This window comes from Pantherophis guttatus, chromosome 3 (assembly GCF_059756535.1).
Source record: "Pantherophis guttatus breed Tessera chromosome 3, ASM5975653v1, whole genome shotgun sequence".
Lineage (NCBI taxonomy): Eukaryota > Metazoa > Chordata > Lepidosauria > Squamata > Colubridae > Pantherophis > Pantherophis guttatus.
Window position 1 is genome coordinate 212087909 of NC_142065.1, and position 19935 is coordinate 212107843.

Consider the following 19935-nt stretch of genomic DNA (forward strand, 5'->3'; position numbering starts at 1 on the left):
CGGCACGCTCAGCGCTGATGGTTTAATTTTTGCCTCTTTAGACCAGTCCATTTTTTATTTTATTTTTTGCATTTCATTTATCAAGAGCTTAGAAAAGGGAGTTAAATCTTTCTCCAAAAAAAAATTCACTGAAGAGAATAATCCTTCATTTCCACATTGAGGCAACTTCTCTGTGAGGAAAGAATAAAATGTGTGGACAATTGCATTTGCGGGAGATGCATCTGAATAGCTGGAAAAGCAACGGATCCAAGCCCAAGGAGAAGGCATTGATTTGAGTCCCAAAGGTGCTTTTTTTTTAAAAAGGCAACTGGACTTTCCTGTTTTTCCTTGAAGAGGTTTTGCTCCTCATCTGAGAAGCTTCTTCAGTTCTGACTGAATGGTGGAGAGAATGGAAGGATTTCTATTCCTTGCAGTCATCTGGTCGTTTGCACTCTTTCTGAGAGTTGTTGAGGCCACCTGGAGGTTTATCCCACTCAGCTTCATTCAGATGTTTTAGGATCTGATTGAGGATACTTTATTTCACTCTTCCTTCTTTTCCTCCTTCTCTTCTTCTTTCCTCCTCTTTCTCTTTTCATTCTCATTCTCTTTCTCCACCTCCTTCTTTTTTCTCCTTCACCTCCTCCTCTTCTTCCTTCTTTCCATTTTCCTCTTCCTCTTTCTATTATTCCTCCTCCTCCTCCTCCTCCTCCTCCTCCTCCTCCTCCTCCTCCTCCTCCTCCTCCTCCTCCTCCTCCTCCTCCTCCTGGCAAACCTCTTCTAGCACTGATGATGTTACCTAGTTGGGTAATGAAATATCTGCAAGAAAACAACCAAGCTCAGAGAAAACCAAGCACCTCACAGTTCTCCTCCTCTTCTTCCTCCTCCTCTTCCTCCCCCTCCCCCGCTCCTCCTCTAGTTTTAAAATATCACATTCTTTATACTGGTGTTTCTATGACATAATTAAACCACTTTTAGGAAGGATAAAGGTAAAGGTTAAGGTTCCCCTCACACATATGTGTTAGTCGTTCCTGACTCTAGGGGGCAGTGCTCATCTCTGTTTCAAAGCCGAAGAACCAGCACTGTCCGAAGACGTCTCCATGGTCATGTGGCCGGCATGACTCAACGCCAAAGGCACACGGAACGCTGTTCCCTTCCCACCAAAGGTGGCCCCTATTTTTCTACTTGCATTTTTTACGTGCTTTAGAACTGCTAAGTAGGCAGAAGGTGGGAGAAGTCACGGGAGCTCACCTCATTACGCCGCAGTAGGGATTCGAACCACTGAACTGCCGACCTTTCGATCAACAAGCTCAGCATCTTAGCCACTGAGCCACCGCTTCCCAATTTAGAAAGGATAGAGTAGACCAGTTCAGATTGGTATCACCAACATTAGCAATAGCCGGCAGGCATAAAATTCTAGAGAAGGCATTTGGAAACTGAAATCAACCGAAAGAGAAATTTTTATTTATTTATTTATTTATTTATTTATTTATTTATTTATTTATTTATTTATTTATTTATTTAATTTGATTTATATGCCGCCCTTCTCCGGAGACTCAGGGCGGCTTACAATGCGTTAAGCAATAGCCTTCATACTTTTGTATATTTATACAAAGTCAGCTTATTGCCCCCACAATCTGGGTCCTCATTTAACCTACCTTAGAAAGGATGGAAGGCTGAGTCAACCTTGAGCCTTGGCAAGATTCGAACCTGCAGTAATTGCAGGCAGCTGGTCTTAATAACCAGCATAATAACAGGGTGCCTTAGACCACTGTACTACCAAGTACAGTACAATGATTTATTGTATCATCTGCACATTCTCCTCAACAGGAAACTGTTGAGGGCTTCTGAGTACCCTTGAAACTGAAAATAAATAATATGAAACAAAACAGAGTATGATTAAGGGATCCTAGGATATCCTAAACTCCTTGAGGTTTTCCCATGTAGAGTCTTTAACTAATGGGATCTAGATTGGTTTCAAGGAGGAGGCTATCGATTGTCCCACTGAACGATTTCAGTAGTTGCTGCAAGAACAGACTTTGAATTTCAGCTCTTTAGACCCGATCGGCTTTAATTAGCCTGAGGTTGACAGCTGAGATCTGAGATGGTAGCTTCATGGGAATAGAAAGCAATTGTGAACTCATTAGAAGCCAACCTTGGCCATTAAGGGACTCATCAGGTGGAACTTGAATGTCAAGTGAGGGAATCATTCGGAACTGACTCTGCACGGATAGGTTGGAGAAGAGAAGTCATCAAATCTCTTTCCAGATCAATGGGAGGAAGTTTGACCTTCTCCAATTCTTTCCATTACAAGCTCTGAACCCCAAACCAAGTATTATCTTTGCAGAATAACTGAAAAGGATGTTGGGGGTCTAGTCCAATCCTCTGCTCAAGCAAGAGACCTTATTCCAGATAAACAACTGTCCAATCTCTTCTAGAGAATCTCCCATGAGGGAACATCTACAACTTCTGGAGGCAAGTTGTTCCACTGATTAATGGTTGTCCCTGACAAGAAATTCCTCCTCTGTTTTCTAGGTTGGAGCTCTCTTTGATAAGCTTCCATCCATTACTTCTTATCTTGCCCTCGAGTATATATTTTGGAGAATAGGTTGACCCCTCTTTTTTTTTTTGGTGGCAGCTTCTTAAAAAACCTTCAGTGATGGAGCATCCTCAACCAATGGAGGCAAGGGTTATTATTGTTCTCCCTGTAAGGAAATTTCTCCTTAGTTCTAGGTTGCTTCTCTCCTTGATTAGTTTCCACCCATTGCTTCTTCTCCTGCCTTCTGGTCAGGGGTGGGATTCAAAATTTTTAGCAACTGGTTCTCTGCCCAGTTGCTGGGTGGGCATGGCCATAGTGAGCATGGGCTACTCGGCCTCCTGCACCATGGCGGGAGGGAATATTTTCACCCTCCCCAAATTTCAGAGGCTTTCCTCGATCTTCCAGAAAGGCGAAAACAGCCTTCCCTGGGCTCCGGAGGCCCTCCAGAGGCCAGAAACGGGCCTGTTTCCACATTTGTGGAAACGTTTGGCCTGTTTTTCATCCTCCCAGAGCCTCTGTGTGGGCCCTGCACTTACCTGGCATCCGAAACAGGCCACATGGAGACTCCTGGGAGGGGTGGGGTGCCGTGGGAGGGGCCAGCTACTCCTTTTTTTTTTTGCTTTAATTTATATGCCGCCCTTCTCCGGAGACTCAGGGCGGCTTACAATGCGCTAAGCAATAGCCTTCATACTTTTGTATATTTTATACAAAGTCAGTTTATTGCCCCCACAAACTGGGCCCTCAATTCACCTACCTTAGAAAGGATGGAAGGCTGAGTCAACCTTGAGCCTGGTGGGATTTGAACTTGCAGTAATTGCAAGCAGCAGATGTTAATAACAATGCATTAGTCCACTGTGCTACCAAGGCTCTGTTGAAACTACCGGTTCAGCAAACCAGGTGTAAAATTTGCATCTGGTTCTCCAGAATCAGTCTGAACCGGCTGAATCCTACTGCTGCTTCTGGTGTTTTGGAGAATATCTTGACTCTTTCCCTCTTCTTTGTGGCAACCTCTCAAATATTGGAAGACTGCTATCATGTCACCCCTGGTCCTTTTCTTCTGATGTCAAGTTCACAAATATATTGTCCTCCAACGTGAAAGCAGGTCACAGCTCTGAAATATATAAATGGCAATGCTTCCAGTCTATCTGTTTTGCCATTTCGGGAAAACAGATTTCAAGCAAGCTTGAGAACAACATCACCAACTAGAAAACCTTCAGATTGGAAGGAACTGAGATAGAGGAAAAAAAAAAAAACAGGTAGGGATGTGGGACTCATAGGGAGAAGTCCTCTTCCTAAACTAATTTGAATCCCGAACTTCTTAATTACAAAGCCGCCAGCTTTGTTTAGAAGAAATGAAAACATTTGGAGCAGATGAGGAACCAAATTTAATTTAATTTAATTTAATATTTAAATTTATATACCACCCTTCTCCCGAAGGACTCAGGGCGGTGAACAGCCAGAAGTAAAAAAACATCAAATACAAAATTTAAAAACAATCTAAAAATAAATTAAACATTTTGGCCCGACAGTTAAAATCCCCCATTAAAAATCCAAATTAAAATACACAATTGGAGAGAGAAATAAATATTTCTCAACATTTCACTGGGGAATTTCTATGATTGTTCAGGAAAATCTGTATCTCCGCTGTACAGATTGTTTCTGTACATTTTAAATCCTGAAAACAAAAGATTGACGGGTTGGTCTTTTTTTTGTTGGTTTTTTTTGGCGCTGGTTTTAATTATATCAAGATATCAAAATTGTTTATTTTGCTGCTGTCCCACGAGCCGTGGCAATATTTCTTCTTCTGCGGACCAGCAATTGTCCCAATTTTGCTGTCTTCGGTTTAATGATATGTTGTATTAATTTTGAGAGAGGCAAAAAAAAAAAAAAACCAACAACCCACTCTTCATAAAAGATGGAATGCATTAGGAATTAATTGCTCCTGCACCTTTCTCCCTGTCTACTTCTTCAGCAGCTTTAGAATCAAAGTGTCCTCAAAATTTGATTATATTTTAGGAACAGCTGCATCACTTCCCAAACTAAGAGTTTGTAGAGATTCTCAGTCATTCAGGTCATGGTTATCCCAAAGGTGCTTTTTCGGAAGGCAACTGGACTTTCTTGTTTTTTCTTTGAAGACGTTTCACTTCTCATCCAAGAAGCTTTTTCAGTTCTGACTGAATGGTGGGGAATGGAAGGATTAATACTCCTTGCAGACAGCATTCTGGTCATTTGCATCCTTTTAGAGAGAGTCGTTGAGGCCACTTGGAGGTTTATCTGGGTCTTCAGGGACACCTGAGCGGTGTAAATGGTTCCTGTAGTCTACAATTTTTTCCCTCTCGAAATCCATTCATAATCCCACGCCGTTCCAAGGGTGTTCATCCCAATGTCAGGTTTCGAGGTCGTCTCAAATAAATTGCATTTCAAACAAAGTCTTTGAAGGAAAACTCCTATTTATTAAGCACGACATTCTAAATCCCGACTCCATCGAAGCCAACACTGACTTCCAGACCCAAAACCCTCCTTTTCCGTTCCCCGCTCCCCTGCACACATTGGCCATCTTCCAAGTCATTCTACCCCTAATCTACTGCTCCAGCTCAAAGGAATTTCCCCCCTCCCATCCCATCTCCTAGGGGATATTATCTCCAGGGAAAATAAGTAGGTGAAAAGTCAAACGTCCCTTTCCAGACGCCTCCGCTTCTCCTTCTTATGTCAGCACTAGAGGAAATGCAGCTTGAAGTGCTGACACCCAAATTGCATAGCTAAAAGTCTGTAGAGATTCTCAGTCATCCAGGTCATGGTTGTCCCAAAGGTGCTTTTTTTCAGGAGGCAACTGGTCTTTCTTGTTGTTTTTAGCAACCGGTTCTCTGCCCGATTGCTGAGTGGACGTAACCATGGTGGGAGTGACCTACTCGGCCTCCTGCACCATGGCAGAGGGGACGTTTTTGCCCTTCCCAAGCTCCGGAGGTTTTCCTCAAGCCTCAGGGAGGGTGAAAATGGCCTCCCCTGGGCTCCAGAAGCCCTCTGGAGGCTGGAAATGGGCTTTTCTCCGGACTTCCAGAATTTACGGGAGGCCATTTTTCGCCCTCCTAGACCCTCTGGGCGGGCCCTGCACTTACCTGGCATCCAAAACGGGCCGCGTGCAGACTCCTGGGAGGGGCTGCATGGGCGGAGCCAGCCAGTCATTGAAACTACCGGTTCGGTGAACCAGATGTAAAATTAGCATCTGGTTCGCCTGAATAAGTCCAAACTGGCTGAATCCCACTCCTGGTTTTCCCATTGGGCCTGGGGACTTCAGAGTGATATGGAGCCCATCCAGGGGTTGTTCTGTTGTCCCCAGGTGAACTTTCCTTGCGGTTTAATTGTTCAATATTCCTTGCAGTCACGAATGAAAGAGCTGGCCTCCAGAGCTTTTGGGTGCTCCATCACTGGAGGGGGTTGGATTAGAAGATATCTAAGGCCCCTTCCAACGTGATTGTTCTATTTTTTTAAATATTCTGTAATGTTGATGGTTGACTGACTCTTCAATATCCTCCTTATTGATTCTAATGAGAGAGATACAGTAGTGGCCAAAATTGTGGGAACCTTTTGGGAAAAGTGTGTTTTGGAGGTTTGATGGCTAATAACACCACTTTTTTGGGAGAGTTTCAAGATAATCCTATTCCACTGCTGGATTGGCCTGGGAACAGCCCAGACCTTCTTAACCCAACTGAAAACCTATGGAGCTGACTAAAGAAACTGGTTAGTCAGAAGCGACCCAGCAATAAAACCCAGTTAATAGAAGCCATCATTCAATCTTGGTTTCACATTAGAACAGCTGCGGAACTCAAAGACTTGGTTCACTCAATGGGAAGGTGTTGTAAGGCTGTAATTCATGCTAAAGGTTGCCCAACTAAGTATTAACTGATGCAGTGATCATTTTTGTATATCTTGTTTTTTTCTATGGTGATCATTTTTGTATATCTTGTTTTTTCTATGTGTTTCACTCTTCTCCTTTATACGGTAACTGCTATTCTAATAGCAAATCCTTCCTAAACGTTATTGCATTACATTCTTGATTCAATTATTTATTTATTATTTATTTATTTTATTATATTTCTATACCGCCCTTCTCCTGCGGGACTCAGGGCGGTGCACAGCCGAGATAAAACATAACATATAAAATTTAAAAAAATAAATAAATTAAAAAACAGGTTAAAAACAATTAAATAATTTCGGCCCAGTAATTTAAAATAACCCAATTAAAACCAAATTCAATTAAAACTGAGAGGATGGGATCAATTATCTTTCCATTGATATATTATTTTATGGTACTACTCCCCCCCTCCAAAAAAAGTGGTGTTATTAGCTAGTTTTAGAAAACACACTTTTCCCAAAATGCTTTCCACAATTTTGGCCACTAACTGTATGTTCTCCCTTTTTTAAAAAAAACAAAAAACAAAAGTCAGCTCTATATGGACTATTTCAGTCCTGCTTTCTTACTGCATTTATCTCAAAAGAAAAGTAGGCATAGCCTCCTCAACAATTTCTCTTTATAATGGAAGTTTAGGTCACCTTAGATCAGGGATGGGGACATATAATGGAGTCTTTATTGTTTGTCTTCTGATCTTCCTTCCGAAGGATGTGCAGATCTTAAATAAGAGGGCCTGTCTTCCAATAATGTGATTTTTTTTCCCCCTTGTTCTGCCTTTCAAGCAAAAGTTTGGAGAAGAAGATTTTGCAGACGTGTTCATCTAGATTCTTCTTTTTTCTCCCTTCTTTTTCTTTTTCTTTTTTTTTCTTCTAGCTAATATACACTATAATTCCCGGAGTCAGTCTTTACGGTCTACGGATAACCGGAAAAAAGATGACATGGAAGACTTCCAGCAATACGGATATCCTGCACCTCAGATCGGTACGTAGCCCAAAATGTTAGACTGAAATAAATGCAAGAGACCAAGAACGGGGGACCAGGTCAGTGATGAAATCTAAAATTCGTTACTACCGGTTCTGTGGGCGTGGCTTGGTGGGGGGCGGGGGGGGGTGTTAATGTGACAGTGGGCGTGGCCAATTTTTGTTTTTTACTTTTAAAACCATTTTTTCTACAACTACTTCGGCGAAGAGGTTGTTAAAAAATGCTTTCAAAAGGCTCTGACGATCCCAGCTGACTTGCCTGATCGTCAGAGGCTTTTTTTTCTTTTAAATGTCTCTGACGATCCAAGCTGAGTTGCCTGATTGTCAGAGGCATTTAAAAGAAAAAAAAGCCTCTGCAGATCCGGCAACTCAGCTGGGATTGTCAGAGTCTTTTGAATGCATTTTTTCTACAACCCCTGAAGAGGTTGTAGAAAAAAATGCTTTTAAAAGCCTTTGACGATCCCAGCTGAGCCGCGCGATCATCAGAGGCTTTTTTTTTATTTTTAAAAGCATTTTTTCGGCTGAAGAGGTTGTAGTAAAAATGCTTTTAAAAGTAAAAAAAGGAAAAAAGCCTCTGATGATCGTGAGGCTCAGCTGGGGATTGGGAGGGGGGTTGCGCAGGGATTTTTGCTACCAGTTCTCCGAACCACCCGCCTCCATCGCTGATGGAGGTGCAGAAAATAGGTCCTTATGTGAAGGTTCAAATTAACTGATTTGAATTTCCATTAGGCAGGGGTGAAATCTACTTACCTTCCCTACTGGTTCGAAAGTACATGTGCAGAGGGTAAAAAACAGGTTACTAAAACCAGGAAGTAATGACAACTGGGAGGGTGGGTGGAGCCTCTAGCTGTCTTCGCTACCGGTTCTCCAAACCACCGGCTGTCATTGCTACCGGCTCAGCCGAACCGGGCCGAACCGGGAACATTTCACCCCTGCCATTAAGGCAGAAGAAACAAAAAGGGAAGATTAAAAAACTGAGAGTTCATTGGCCACCAGATGTTCACTTCTAAGACATTATTGGACTGTCTTAGACCGACATCCTTAGCCTGGTTATAGCAATAGCAATAGCATTTAGACTTATATACCGCTTCACAGTGCTTTACAGCCCTCTCTAAGCGGTTTACAGAATCAGCATATCTGCCCCCAACAATCTGGGTCCTCATTTTACCAACCTTGGAAGGACAGAAGACTGAGTCAACCTTGAGTCTGATGAGATTCGAACTGCCAAACTGCTGGCAGCCGGTGATCAGCAGAAGTAGCCTACAGTGCTGCACTCTAACCCAGGGGTGAAATGCTTCCGGTTCGGACCGGATCGCCTGATCCGGTAGCGATGGTGGCGGGTGGTTCGGAGAACCAGTAGCAAAAATCCCTGTGCCCCCCTCACCATGCCCAGCTGAGCCTCACGATCATCAGAGGCTTTTTTTTTTTTTTTTTACTTTTAAAAGCATTTTTTCTACATCCTCTTCCAACGAAAAAATGCTTTTAAAAATAAAAAAAAAGCCTCTGATGATTGCACGGATCCTCAGAGGCTTTTCAAAGCATTTTTGTCTGCAACCTCTTGGCCGAAGAGGTGGTAAAAAAAAAAATGCTTTGAAAAGTCTCTGATGATCCCAGCTGAGTTGCCTGATCGGCAGAGGCTTTTCAAAGCATTAGAAAAAAATGCTTTGAAAAGTTAAAAAAAAAAAAAGGTGGCCACGCCCACCCAGTCACATGACCACAGAACCGGTAGTAACAAATTTTACATTTCACTCCTGCTCTAACCGCTGTGCCACCACGGCTCTTATGAAGATTCGTAAGGATATAAAATTCACCCAATTGGGGAGATTCGCTCAAGACGGGATCCATCAGTTAAGCAAACAATTTGGGTGTGAATAGCAATGTGACTGTGAGGCTCTTTCTGAGCTTGGTTATTTTCTTTTAGACATTTAATTACCCAACGAGGTGACAGCATCAGTGCTAAGGGTGGTACCTAATTGGGTAATGAAACATCTGCAAGAAAAGAACCAAGATCGGGGGGCACCAAGGGACCCCACAGTTCAACCCTGAGCCACAACTGTTCTCTTCTACTGGTAGCGTAGGAAGTGTCCTGTAGTATTGGAACCTTATACTACCTGAGAAGATAGTATCCTTCTCAATTTGGCAGCTGTCTATATAACAATTGCTGATGGGCAATTGCTGATACCAGGAGGAGTACAGGCAGTCCTTGACTTACAATAGTTCATTTTTTTAAAAAAAATTGATTTATATGCCGCCCTTCTCCGGAGACTCAGGGCGGCTTACAATGTGCTAAGCAACAGCCTTCATCCTTTTTTGTATATTTATACAAAGTCAGCTTATTGCCCCCACAAACTGGGTCCTCAATTTACCTACCTTAGAAAGGATGGAAGGCTGAGTCAACCTTGAGCCTGGGGAGATTCGAACCTGCAGTAATTGCAGGCAGCTGGTCTTAATAACAGGGTGCTTTAGACCACTGTACTACCAAGGTCATTTCATGACCATTCAAAGTTACAATGGCACTGAAAAAAAGTGACCTACGACCATTTTTCACACTTATGACCGCTGCAGCATCAGCACGGTACGTGATTTATATTCGAATGCTTAACAACAGACTCACATTTATGAACGGTTGCAATGTCATATGATATGAGGGGGTCACATGATCCCCTTTTGTAACCTTCAGAGGAGCAAATCGGCAGTGAGCTGAGGTGGCGCAGTGGTTAGATGTGCAGTACTGCAGCTACTTCAGCTGACTGCCTAGTTCAGCAGATCAGCGGATCAAATCTCACCGGCTCAAGGTTGACTCAGCCTTCCTTCCTTCCGAGGTGGGTAAAATGAGGACCCAGATTGTTGGGGGGCAATCTGCTATTTAGTATACTGTCTTTGGTGTGAGCTGCAGAGTCCTCGGAGAGTGGGAGGCATAGAAATATGACTAATAAAATAAAAATAAAAATAAACTCCATGGGGGAACCAGATTCACTTAACAACCGAGTTACTCATTTAACAACTGCAGTGATTCAGTTAACAAATGTGGCAAGAAAAAGTCCGTAAAATGGGGCCAAAACTCACTTAACAAATTCCTCACTTAGCAAACATAAATTTTGGGCACTACAGTAGTCATACGTCAAGGACAACCTGTACTGCAGGGGTGAAATCCAGCAGGTTCTGACAAATTCTGGAGAACCTATACTGGAAATTTTGAGCTGTTCAGGAGAACCGGCAAATACCACCTCTGACTGGCCCCCAAAGTGGGGTGGGAATGGAGATTTTGCAGTATCCTTCCCCTGCCATGCCCATCAAGCATGCCCACAGAACTGGTAGTACAAAAAATTTGGATTTCACCACTGCTATACTGCATATATAGGGGAACTTATTGCCAGGTGCAAAACTCAGGTCCATACATGAAGGAATCTTCTCAGCTAATGCTCAGCACCTGCTTAGAGCTCGATTACAGTCAACAGCAACCAAGGGGGATGGGACTTCGTGGCTGTGTAATGACTCTAAACCAGGGTCTCCAAACTTGGCAACTTTAAGACTTCTGGACTTCAATTCCCAGAATTCCTCAACTAGCCAGTAAAGAAAACTCTTGGCTCCCACCTAGCATCACTGCAGGGTTTTGCAGCTCAGATGCGCTACACCGGGGCAGTTAGCACACTTGATTAACCCAGATAAAGACAGGATGATTGGTTTAACCCCATGCATAATTCTTGCTTTTTTTTTTCCCCAAAAGGCAACTGGACTTTTCTTTGTTTTTCCCTGCAGATGTTTCGCTTCTCATCCAAGCAGCTTCTTCGGTTTGGAAAGTCAGAACTGAAGAAGCTTCTTGGAGGAGAAGCAAAATGTGTTCAGTGACATGGCTGCATTTATGCACAATTGCAGTCTCCCCTGGTCCTACGACCACATTTTATGATTTTTAATTTTTTTTTGCTGAAAACCAACACTTATTTCGGGTTTCGGCAATACTGTGTCGATAACAAACCATTGGTTCACTTAATAACATTGGATTTACTTAACGACACTGCAAAAAAAGGTCGTAAAAACAGGTCGTTCAGGCGACAAGTTACTATTACGATATACGACTGCAATGGGCAGATCCCAATACAGTCGTTTCTTAAGGACTGCCTGTAATGGAATTCTTGCTTAATACACCCCCGTTTGCTACCTGCATTATTTATATAGCTTGTATAATTGCCTAGTTTTGACCTTGACATCTCAGAGAAGGAAATGCTCCCCGTTCCCATTGTCCCACGTAAGGTCAAAGAAGAAACGTTGGCTCCCAAGAGAGATCACAACCTAGAGCAATGAAGGTTAACCTTTTACGTCACCGTATGCTGACCAAGAGCCTTGATAGTACAGTGGTATAGTGCACCCTGTTATTAACACAGCTGCCTGGATTTTCTGCTGGTTCGAATCTCCCCAGGCTCAAGGTCGACTCAGCCTTCCATCCTTTCTAAGGTAGGTGAAATGAGGACCCAGTTTGTGGGGGCAATAAGCTGACTTTGTATAAATATACAAAAGTATGAAGGCTATTGCTTAACGCATTGTAAGCCGCCCTGAGACTCCGGAGAAGGGCGGCATATAAATCAAATTAAAAAAAAAAAAAATGGCACGCAAAACCATCCCACCTAGACCATATGTCTTTGCTGGCCTTCACACACATGGGAGCACCGAAACCCAGAAGAGAAGCATTTCATCGTGCATGCGCGTGCTGGAACCCAAACTTCCTGTTTTCAGTACGGAGGCGCACCCGACGAATAGCTGGCTGTCGTGCATGTGCACGATGGAAACCCAGAAGTTCGGATGCTGGCGCATGCATGCATGCATGATGAAACACTGCTCTTCCAGGTTTTGGCACTTCCACATGCGCATAGGCCAGCTGACCTGACCACAAGAACGTGGAAGAGGAGCCAGCGAGGCCGTGCACCCCGCGTGGGATGGTTCTGCGTGCCGCTTCCGGCTCACGTTCGCCAACACAGACCTAGAGAATCCATGCCACGTCTCTCTTGACCCGTCTCTCTAACGCAAAAAAAAAAAATTGCAGACCCAGTGGGTGGACAAAGATAAGGAAGTCTCCTGTGTTCTGCACCTTGACAGGTGATCCAGCGGCGGAAGAGTGGTCGCCCTGGAGCGTCTGTTCGACCACCTGTGGGGAGGGCTGGCAAAGTAGGACTCGGTTCTGTGTGTCGTATTCGTACAGCACCCAATGCAGCGGGCCCCTCCGCGAACAACGGCAATGCAACAATTCTGCTGTCTGTCCAGGTGATGACCTTCACAACCTCCCCCCCCCATTATTCCCCCTTCTCTCTTCCAGACACTTGGGCAGGGTCTGCTTCCTGCTGAAAGAAGCTTCAGAAGCAAATCCGGTGGGAAACTGCAGAATTCTGCAATCTGTATAAATAATGCACACTAAGCACAACCATTCTGGAATAGTTTTAGCCTGCAGAGATCTTGGTGTTCTCTAAGCTTCTTTATTGCATGATGATGTTTCATTATCCAACTACGTAACATCACCAGTGCATCTGTTATCCAACTAGTTGGGAGAATACAGAATAACAGAGTTGCAAGGGACCTTGGAGGTCTTCCTTGCTTAAACAGGAGACCTTAAGTCACTCCAGATCAATGGCTAACCAATCTCTTCTTCAAAACCTCCAGTGATGAAGCACCCTCAACTTCTGGAGGCAATCCGTTCCACTGATGAATTGTTCTATTAAGAAATGTATCTTTACTTCTACAGTACTGGCCAAAATTGTGGAAATCTTTTGGGAAAAGTGTATTTTTGAGGTTTGATGACTAATAACACCACTTTTTTGGAGTTTCAAGATAATCCTATTCCACTGCTGGAATGGCCTGGGAATAGCCCAGACCTTCTTAACCCAACTGAAAATCTATGGAGCCGACTAAAGAAACTTGTTGGTCAGAAGCGACCCGGCAATAAAACCCAGTTAATAGAAGCCATCATTCAATCTTAGTTTCACATGAAAACAGCTGCAGAACTCAAAGACTTGGTTCACTCCATGGGAAGGAGTCGTAAGGCTGTAATTCATGCTAAAAGTTACCCAACTGAGTATTAACTGATGTGGGTGATCATTTTTGTATATCTCGTTTTTTCTACGTTTTTCACTTTTTTTATTTATACTATAATGGCTATTCTAATAGCAAATCCTTCCTAAAAGTGATTGCATTACATTCTTGATTAAATTATCTTTCCATTGATATATAATTTTATGGTACTACCGTGTTTCCCCGAAAATAAGACCGTGTCTTATATTTTTTTGAACCCTGAAATAAGCACTCGGCCTTATTTTCGGGGAGGTCTTATTATTTTGGGGGTGCATGGAGCAAGATGGGCGTCTTACCTGATTTCCAGCTCTGCATTTAAATATTTTCGGGGGGGAGGCTTATTTTAGCGCATGTGCTCAAAAGCCTGATTGGGCTTATTATCAGGAGATGTCTTATTTTCGGGGAATCAGGGTACTCCAAAAAAAAAAAAATTAGTGGTGTTTTTAGCTTGTTTTAGAAAATACACTTTTCCCAAAAGGTTTCCACAATTTTGGCCACTACTGTAGGTTCAATCTCTCATTAAGCTTCTGACATTCTCTGGAAAATAGATTGACGCCCTCCTCTTTGTGACTATCGCAAAACTGCTATCATGTCACTCCTAGTCCTTCTCTTCATTAGACTAGACATCCCAAGTTCCCACAACCATTCTTCACACAGTTTACTGATGAAGATAGTTGGACTGATGAGGTTAATCTAGTCGGGTAATGAAACAACTTCAAATCAACAGATAAGTTCAAAAAGAACCAAGAAAGCCACGATTGAACTCCTTAGGTACAGATGTTCTTTTTTTTTTTAATTGGATAGTTTCCCCTCACTTGTGTTATTTCTGAAAGGATTACAAGGAACTTGGACTCGGTTCCAAGTCACAATGGAAAATATATATATATATATATATATATCACCTCATGGTTCCTGCCTGCCTGAGAAATTTCACCCACAAGCATATGTTTTCCGTTGTAAAAATAATTCAATGTGTGCTCTTGAAAAGGGCAAACCAGTAAGATGGTTGCAGTGGGATGTTAGAGGGATAATTTGTTTTGTGTTCTCATTAAAATACCGGATTGATTCTCATCTCCAAGATTATACTGTATATCTATGGAAACTTGGACGGGGCCTTATCAACACTTCTTTAAAAGCATTATATATCCTTAACAAGCCACAAAGATGCCATGTTTACTCTGATGATGTTCTTGGGCAAATGATACGGATGGCGCAAGTTGTACATCATCTGTGTGATGACATCAAGAATTACGTTGTGACATTTGGGCTTACACCTAGGAGTGAATCCCTTTCAACTCTTGCGATAAAATTCTGGCTGTATGGTAGAGAAGACTTCGGAACTTTAAGATCCATCAGATCTGTGGGGTCCTAGGCTTGGTTGTTTTCTTGCAGACATTTCATGACCCAACTAGGTAATATCATCCGTGCTAGAAGGGAGTGGGGTTTGTGGAGAGGAGGAGCAGCCGGAGGAGGAGGAGGAGGACTGTTGGGATCCTTAACGGTCTCTAAGCTTGGTTGTTTTCCTGTTTCATGACCCAACTAGAAACATCATCAGTGCTAGAAGAGAGTGGGACTTGCAGAGGAGGAGGAGGAGGAGGAGGAGGAGGAGGAGGAGGAGGAGGAGGAGGAGGAGGAGGAGGAGGAGGAGGAGGAGGAGGAGGAGGAGGAGGAGGAGGAGAACAACTGTGGAGTCCCTGGTGCTCTCTGAGCTTAGTGGTTTTCCTGTAGATGTTTCATGATCCAACTAGGTAACATCATCAGTGGTAGAATGGAGGAGGAGGAGGAGGAGGAGGAGGAGGAGGAGGAGGAGGAGGAGGAGGAGGAGGAGGAGGAGGAGGAGGAGGAGGACGATGACTGTGAAGTCCCTGGTGCTCTCTGAGCTTAGTGGTTTTCCTGTAGATGTTTCATGATCCAACTAGGTAACATCATCAGTGGTAGAATGGAGGAGGAGGAGGAGGAGGAGGAGGAGGAGGAGGAGGAGGAGGAGGAGGAGGAGGAGGAGGAGGAGGAGGAGGGGGAGGGGGAGGAGGAGGAGGAGGAGGAGTGGGGTTTGCTCTTCATTTATATACTGGTGGTTTACCCTGTCAGTATTGATGGGAGTGTCCTTGATGTGACAGAGCAAACCACTTATATAAGAAAAACAAAGACAAACCCCTCTCCCTTCAAGCACTGATGATGTTACCTAGTTGGGTCATGAAATGTCTGCAAAAAAACCCCACCAAGATCAGAGACCACCCAGGACCCCACAGTTCAACCTTGAGTCACAAATGTTCTCCTGCACCAGAACTACCAGATCAGCTGGCAGTCTACCACCTCCTAATTTTCAACATCACATCACAGCATGAGGAACTTCAAATGCAATGAATTATAGAATGAATTGTAATTAATTAATTAACTAATAAATGATCTGCAGAGGCCAGCGGTTGACACAGCCAATGCATTGGATCCCAAAGAGCCTGTTTTGAACTTCAGGTAGTCCTTGATTTACAACCATTCATTTAGTGGCCATGCAAATTTACAACACCGTATTTCACACGACTGTTGTAGCCTCCCCATGGTCAACTCATCAAAATCGAGGCTCTTAGCAACCGACTCATATTTATGACGGTTGAAGTGTCCCGTGGGGGGGGGGGTCATGTCATCCCTTTTTGCGACCTTCTGACAAGCAAAGTCCATGGGGGGGGAAAAGCCAGATTCACTTAACAGCCACGTTACTAATTGAAACGACTGCCGCAATTCGCTTCACAACTCTGGCAAGAAGGTTGTAAAATGGGGCAAAATTCACTTAGCAACCGTCTCACTTTAGCGGCGGAAATTTGGGGTTCGCTTTTTGATCGTAAGAATTCAGGAATTAAACTTGGACAATTGCTGGAACATCTCTGAATGGCTTTTTTGGAGCTTGAGTGTCCGTGATGGGATATTTTAGAATAGATTAGAGTTGGAAGGGACCTTGGAGGTCTTCTAGTCCAGCCCTCCCCACTCAAGCAGGAGAACCTATACCATTTCAGACTGATGGCTGTCCAATCTCTTCTTGAAAACCTCCAGCGATGGAGCATTTGCAACTTCTGGTGGCAAGCTGTTCCACTGGTTAATTGTCCTCACTATTAGGAAGGTTCTCCTTAATTCCAGGTTGCTTCTTCCTTTTGATTAGTTTCCAACCGTTGTTTCTTCTCTTGCCCTCTGGTGTTTGGGAGAATAATTTGATCCCCTCTTGGGAATCCCCCAGTTTAAAACTAAATTTTGAAAGGCGAATTAAAAAAGAGAGTGAATGCCTTCAAATGTGCCCCTGAAAATAGTCTCCGTATTATATCTGCAGCAGTGACTTGACATGTTTACATATTTTATAATGGATGCTTTGGTGTTTTAATTGGCATTCCTTTTCGTAGGTTCTTTGCAAGGCGAACTCTTGTACAGATTAAATAAAAATAAGCGGGGCTACCGCTAATAATGTTTGAATACAAATTTCAAGAGCCGAGCCTCCTCAAAATACATATTTAAATACGACTTGTAAGGAAAACGCGAGCTTTAGCGGAATCAAAAAGGGGCTTTAAGGAGCGTTCTTAGAATTGCAAATCGATGCCAAAATTGCGGGTGAAAAAGTATTACCTTTATTTGAATTTGAAACGTACTCGTGGGGGAGTCCTTAGATTTGCAAATGAAGGCAGAAATTACGGTTAAAAATGTTCGCTGAATATGAATAATATGAAGGTCTCGGACGGCAAGTGTGCAGACTTGCTTATCCTGCAGTCAGAAAAGAACAAATTGGTTTCTGCTAAAAACGAAGCTGCAATTTACTAGGCGCTTATAAGTGGAAAATAGAGGCTTTCCCCCCACTTTCTCTGGAGAGTCCGGTGGCAATCAGGATAACTAATCAGGATTTGCTATGTCTCCCATCCCTGTGGTTGTCACTGCAACACGTTGATCTACGCAGATCTAAAAAAAATTGTCTCCAGCTGTTTAATTTGCACAGAATAAATGGGGAAGGTGGAATGCAGAACAAAGAGGCTATAAAAAGACAGCCGGTTTGGCTTAGGTGCTGGACTAGGAACCAGGAGACTGGGAGTTCTAGGCTTGCCTTAGACAGGAAAGCTACCTGGGTGACTTTGGGCCAATGACAAGGAGATGGTGAGTTCTAGTTCACCTTGGGCATGAAAACCATCTAGGTGGCTTTGAGCCAATCACCAGGAGACTGTGACTTCTAATCCCTCATTAGACAGGAAAGCTGGCTAATGACATGACTAGGAGATAGTGAGTTCTAGTTCATGCCCAGTACGAAAGCTATCTAGGTGACTTTGGGCCAAGCACCAGAAGACTGTGAGTTCTAGTCCCACATTAGGCATGAAAGCTGGCTACTGACATGACTAGGAGATAGTGAGTTCTAGTTCATGCCCAGTACGAAAGCTATCTAGGTGACTTTGGGCCAAGCACCAGGAGACTGTGAGTTCTAGTCCCACATTAGGCATGAAAGCTGGCTGGGTAACTTTGGGCCAATCACTAGGATACTGTGAGTTCTAGTTCACCTTGGGCATGAAAACCATCTAGGTGGCTTTGGGCCAATCACCAGGAGACTGACTTCTAGTCCCTCATTAGACAGGAAAGCTGGCTAATGACATGACTAGGAGACGGTGAGTTCTAGTTCATGCCCAATATGAAAGCTATCTAGGTGACTTTGGGCCAATCACTAGGAGACTGTGACTTCTAGTCCCCCATTAGGCATGAAAGCTGACTGGGTGACATTGCACCAATTACCAGGAGACAGTGAATTCTAGTCCCGCATTTGGCATGAAAGCCTACTGGGTGACTTGGAGCCAGTCCTTCTCTCTCGGCTCAACCCACCTCACAAGATTGTTGTTGTGAGTTAAATAGGAGGCAAAAAGAAGTCTTAGATGTGTTCACTACCTTGAGATACTGATAAAGAACAAGAAAGGCGGGGATGAATATCCAAGAAATAAGGAATTAATCAATATATCATCAACAGTGAGCTGATGGGTTTAAATCAACCAATAACTTCTGAAGAGATTATGTTTGCAATTAAACAGTTGAAAGTGGGTAAATCCCCTGGGACGGATGGTTTGACCGCTGCTTATTATAAACACTTGCAGTCAGAAATGGTGGGATCACTCAAAGAGTTATTTACCAACATACAATCTGGAGGAGATGTACCCCCATCCTGGAGGACAGCTTTTATTTCTCTGATTCCAAAGGAGGAGCAAGACCACACCCAGCCAAAAATTTATAGGCCTATATCACTCTTAAATACAGATTATAAGATTTTTGCTAAAATACTAGCAAATAGGTTAATGACAGTCATGCAACAAATGATTCATAATGATCAAACTGGCTTTATAAATGGTAGACAAATGAAGAGTAATGTAAGGCAAGTGGTTTACCTATTGGAGTATTTGGGGAAGAACAACCAAATCCCTGCGGCGCTAATATTTCTTGATGCAGAGAAAGCATTTGATCGATTGAATTGGCACTTCCTATTGAAAATAATAGAAAAGGTGCAGTTTGGAGAATATTTTACACAATCTATTAAGGCGATATATCAGAAAGAAACAGCGCAAATAATAATTAATGGTAGTTTAACAGATACTTTTAATATCGAAAAAGGAACAAGACAAGGATGTCCCTTGTCTCCATTATTGTTTATCTTGACTTTGGAATTCTTCTTGAATAAGATACGTGGGTCGGACAAAATAAATGGAATTAAAACAGTGAGCTGATATAGAGCTGAGAAGGCTTCCCTTGCGCTGAGATGTTCCCTTTCATTACAGTTCACGGCACTTGGGATGAATGGTCTCCATGGAGTCTCTGCTCGTCGACGTGCGGACGGGGATACCGAGATCGCACCCGGATATGCAAACCTCCCCAGTTCGGAGGAAGCCCCTGCGAAGGTCCCGAGAAGCAAACCAAATTCTGCAATATCGCCCTTTGCCCAGGTAATTTGCTAAAGAGACTTTTCCCCCTCCCCCCACACCGGTGAGCTGTGGGGAAATGTGATATTTCGCTGTTAATTGGATGGCCTTGAATCAGACACTGAAAATGATCCACAATTTTCTTCATCTCCGGAGATCCCTCCAGATCCGGTGTCGTGTTTTCGAAAAGAGGCTGGGCGTTTTTCTTTCTTTTCTTTTCTTTTCTTTTTTTAATTGGTGGCTTTTTTTCATTTCTGGAGATTGGAGAAAGGATAATAGGGAATTGTTCTGTCCCCATCCCACACACGCACCCCCACGGACGGCCCGGAGTTAATAAGCCACACGACAAAATTCTTTGAAGATAAAGCTGGCAGCAACCCAGTGGCTAGCTGCCAATTCAGACTTTACTCACACAAAACAAAGATTAGACTGCAAGCATTCCGATAAAACAGGCAGAGTTTCAACAATACAAGGATTAATCCAAATGCAGTCCAATAAAGCAGGCAAAGTCCAGTAACGCAGAGATCATGGATTATTTCTAGTTTTTGCTCGTCA

General features: G+C 43.3%; 1 protein-coding gene across 8 annotated transcripts in view; it reads left to right on the top strand.

The window, feature by feature from the left end:
• The window catches only part of ADGRB1 (adhesion G protein-coupled receptor B1), a 387137-nt gene that overhangs the window by 173938 nt on the left and 193264 nt on the right, over positions 1-19935 (top strand). For 7 of the 8 annotated variants that reach the window (XM_087890962.1, XM_087890963.1, XM_087890966.1 and 4 more), the window contains exons 4-6: positions 7299-7406; positions 12497-12661; positions 19240-19404. In XM_087890962.1, the coding sequence (XP_087747088.1) occupies positions 7299-7406; positions 12497-12661; positions 19240-19404 (438 nt within the window). The remainder of the gene's footprint in view (positions 1-7298; positions 7407-12496; positions 12662-19239; positions 19405-19935) is intronic. The other variant, XM_087890968.1, reaches the window with a different exon arrangement.